At 37.8% G+C, this 3,957-nt stretch overlaps 1 protein-coding gene across 1 annotated transcript; it reads right to left on the bottom strand.

Annotated features, from left to right (window-relative positions):
• Nucleotides 1-1,474: 1,474 nt before the first annotated feature.
• Nucleotides 1,475-3,398, bottom strand: LOC136262736 (uncharacterized). The gene is made up of 5 exons (XM_066057121.1): nucleotides 3,239-3,398; nucleotides 2,577-2,912; nucleotides 2,109-2,489; nucleotides 1,708-2,019; nucleotides 1,475-1,650 (listed from the first exon to the last, which is right to left on the bottom strand). Exons 1-5 carry the CDS (start codon nucleotides 3,312-3,314, stop codon nucleotides 1,634-1,636), a joined length of 1,122 nt encoding a protein of 373 aa, XP_065913193.1. The 5' UTR covers nucleotides 3,315-3,398; the 3' UTR covers nucleotides 1,475-1,633.
• Between the last annotated feature and the right edge of the window lie 559 nt (nucleotides 3,399-3,957).

Consider the following 3,957-nt stretch of genomic DNA (forward strand, 5'->3'; position numbering starts at 1 on the left):
ACAGCGTAAGGTGATTGTCAAGTCGCAGACACATCACTGAGTGTTGTATTTTCACACGAAATGTAAGTTGATGGCTCATAATTAATACTGCTAGATGTATAATGGTATGACTGACTAGATGATAATTATTGTAGTAGCTTAGCATTGATATCTGTTCAAAACTTATTGCTCTGTGTAATAGGTTAGTTAGTAAACATTGCGTCTGTAGGATCTATTTTGAAATTTTGGTTTCGCCTCCTACTCTGCACTGCTCATTGTAACTGTCTATACAGGGGACGCATGTAGGCACATCAAAGGAACTATGCTGCTTTATCTTCCATTAACTGTCTAGAATCGTGAGGTTATCCCAGCCAACATTTAGGTGCTGAGAGTTGACTGTGTAGTCAATTAACACTATGTACAAGAAGGGAAAGAAAACTACATGCCGAGCTTATCAGACATCTTGTGAGGGTAACTAGTAGAAGATCAACAGACAACAGACCAGTTGAAGGCTTAATCTTTTCTCCCCTATAGAATGATATTATTATGATTTTACAGCATTTAAACAACTCAGTTCACTATTCACTACTAATTCCATGTTTTGACCATGCTCATTGTGGCAGAAGATTTTCTAACAATCATTTTATTAATCTGGAGCATAATATACACGTACTTGCTACAATTTCTGTTTTTTGGTAAGACATGTTCAATAGAACATCTTTGGAATGGATTTCTATATAACATTCTTACTGTGCACACATACTTGTTTGTAAGCACCTGCATACCACTGGCTTTGTCTACTTAATCTCCTCCACATAACATCATCATGGTGCAGACATCCTGATGATTTCCCTGGTAAGTAACGTGATACCTTCACTTTCCCTACTTCCATGGTTGCACTGTGTGTGTGTCAATCATATAACACGTAGGTCACACACTGTACACACATACATGACTTGCATACACATAAGATACACATGCAGCACGCTGTATAGAAATAACTGATATGAATTTACTGTATACAACCATTGGCACGTTTTGTATAATGTGTAGGTCTTGTATCAGATCTCACACATGGCCTTCCCATGTATGCAATAGGGGAAATGTAGTTTCAAAATGATGAACAGCATTCCATATTTTCTCTGTACTTGTGTCACTAGTTATATTTACCTATATACCAAATGAAAAATTAAGAGAAAGAGGAACCTGTACAAGTGCACATCTGAAATACATATGTAGTGACTGATCATTATATAATTAGATACACAAGGCATGCAAAGATGCAATTAGCTGGTATTTTGTCAGCCAGCCTTATTATGGTGACCTACTTGTACATTAGCAAGCCTTACGTGAACAGACAAAAGCCTCAAGTCCCTTTCTATGTAATCAGTAGCTATTTATAACACAATTATGTTTTAAGTGGTGAAGTAGCTGTTAATTGAGTGATGGCAATGAATGCATTAAAACAATATCCAATTATTGTTTTCTTAAGAGATGATGTAATGAATAATAATCCAATAATGCAATTATATACAACAGAACGAAGACAAATACATTATTAACTTGACTGCATTAAAATTGATAAGGTTTCATTAAAAAGTACTAGTGGAGAATTGTACAAGTAGGAGGGGGAAGATCACTGCATGACATCTGGTCAATCAATAAGGTTATCTGCAAATGCAAGAAACACTATAACATTAGTTTTTAACAATGCCATCAGTGACTGACCTTTCACTTCTAGTCTTATAGTAGCTGTATCAATAACTCTGGTTTTCACACCATCTTTGATGATCGTGTTTCTTGCTAGGCAAGTGTATTTCTTCTCGTGACTATTCACAATGTCCTTGATACTAAATTGTTTTGTTACGGGTGCTACTGGCTCAATGTCCGATCTGGTCGGTGAGCTTATTGATGAGCTGTCTCCTAATGCCACTGTCCATATCACCTTGGGCTTTGGTAGTCCATCAGCAATACATGTTATTGTTGCATCTTGACCAACTTTAACTTGGACATCTTTGGCTTGTATTATTGTGGCACCAACTAGAAGTAGAGGAAAAACACAGTAAAGGCATTTATGTCGCATAAAATGACTGACATTGTGCATATAATTATCTCAATGAATAGTTTACCTTGTTGTCCAAAATAAAAGACTTTTGACGGATATTTGTGTTCAATGTAGTCTTTGTGTTTGATTCTCCGTCCAATTTCAAACAAGTAATATTTTGTCTTATCCAGGCCGTCTATGTTGATCTGTGTTTGCCTCTTCTCTAATGGCATCCACTTGCTCCATGCATCACTATCACGATCAATTGTTGATAGATCATCTGGTACTTTGTCAATGGAGCACCACTTGATGTATCTGATAGACCAAATCAGCTTGTTGCCTTTACACCAGTCAGACTTCAATTCTGGCTCAACAGTCCATTGAACATTGGTGGTGAAGTTTTCATGGTCCACCCACTGTGCAGAAAATCCAGTAACATGGGGCTCTTGGCACTCCTTGTTTACACCTGTGGATTAATAAAAACACAGTCATTTCAACATACCCAACAAGTGTTACACAAATCACATGGACTGCTGTATAACTGATTACTAACCGAGCACTGTCAGAGGGATCCCATCAGACTGAGTCAGTTGTGTACCATCATTGCCTTCAGCTACACAGAAGTAGATGCCAGCATAGGATTCCTTTGTAACTCTGATAGACAACTTCGACATGTAGTAGTGGTCTTGGTTGTTTGAGCCTACTGTGATCATATACTCCGCTCCCTGTTTTTTCCAATAGTCATCCGCAATGTCTACAAGCTCTTTTGTGTCACTTCGTTGTCTGTACCACTTCAGCTTGCCTCCGGCAGGTAAGGTAATGGAGCATTCCAACTTGGCTTCATCTCTATTCTCAACTTCTACTGAAGTGGAGTACATGAATTTTTCATCTGTAAAGAATATAGACAAATCAAGTAATCAACACTTCACAGCAGTGTGGTGAAGCCATACAAACCATACATTAACTGCTAATGCAACAAAGCACGAAAGGCTGCACTTAGTGCACAGGAAAAGAGTAGCCAGCCTTAGCAAACAGCCTATGTACTGCCTATTACTTAGAATAACATATACATGCAGTTTTCTACAGCCAGTCATGTACTATATAATAGTAATTATTGTTTAAACATGTCAACCAAACTAACAGAGACCTATTGTACTTGCAACTGAAGACCCACATAGTATATTATGCAGTACTACACTATAACTTATTACTTACATGACTGTCTCCTGGTTGGTGCAGGAACAGCAACAGTTAGCAAGCATAAGAACACTACATTCGTTGTCCACATCATCACTTCTGAGTCCTACTTCCTTGACAGCTATCAAAGCTTTATGAAAGTGCTTGCAGAAACTGGTGTTTTTATAGCAGCCAGCTGTGCAATTTGAGTGGGTACTTATAAACCACACAACTCAACTTGTAAGATTTCATTGAAGAGTGAAGACTGACAATTCTGTCTGGCTACCAAAAGTCTCTGTAAGGCTAGTGATGGTATAGCAGCTATGCAAACCATTATTAAATTCACCATCACGTTTGTACCTTTTTGAGGCATTGTAGTCTGTCACTGGAATGCATAGTGTCTGGACACCTCACCATGTTTTACAAGCATTTATCAAATTAATATACATTTTAGTCCATTCTTCATCAGTACTTTAATAGCCCATGAAGAACTGTGGAGGGTTGAAGTCCTTTGAATATGCCTTTGTTATTCTCATGCACAAAACCTAATTAAACTACCGAGGAGAATTTTCTACAATATGATCCAATTAATGATGCTTCATCTATGTATAGCCTCAAGTTATAAAAAAAACAGCTGGGACTGACATCACATGTTGCACAGCCAGTTTTCCTAGTGGTCTGGCTGATAGTCCATTACATCATTGTATGGTGAACCACTGAATGCCCTAACTATATGGCAACATGTCTCCACTTATAAT

Source organism: Dysidea avara, chromosome 8 (genome assembly GCF_963678975.1).
Source record: "Dysidea avara chromosome 8, odDysAvar1.4, whole genome shotgun sequence".
Taxonomy (NCBI): Eukaryota; Metazoa; Porifera; class Demospongiae; order Dictyoceratida; family Dysideidae; genus Dysidea; species Dysidea avara.

What these genes read in the sequence shown, in the direction of transcription:
- LOC136262736 (XM_066057121.1), bottom strand. Translation starts at nt 3,314, where the DNA reads ATGATGTGGACAACGAATGTAGTGTTCTTATGCTTGCTAACTGTTGCT. An exon ending in ACCAACCAGGAGACAGTCAT is followed by an intron (nt 2,913 to 3,238) that starts GTAAGTAATAAG and finishes TATTCTTTACAG; the next exon opens with ATGAAAAATTCATGTACTCC. An exon ending in GATCCCTCTGACAGTGCTCG is followed by an intron (nt 2,490 to 2,576) that starts GTTAGTAATCAG and finishes ATTAATCCACAG; the next exon opens with GTGTAAACAAGGAGTGCCAA.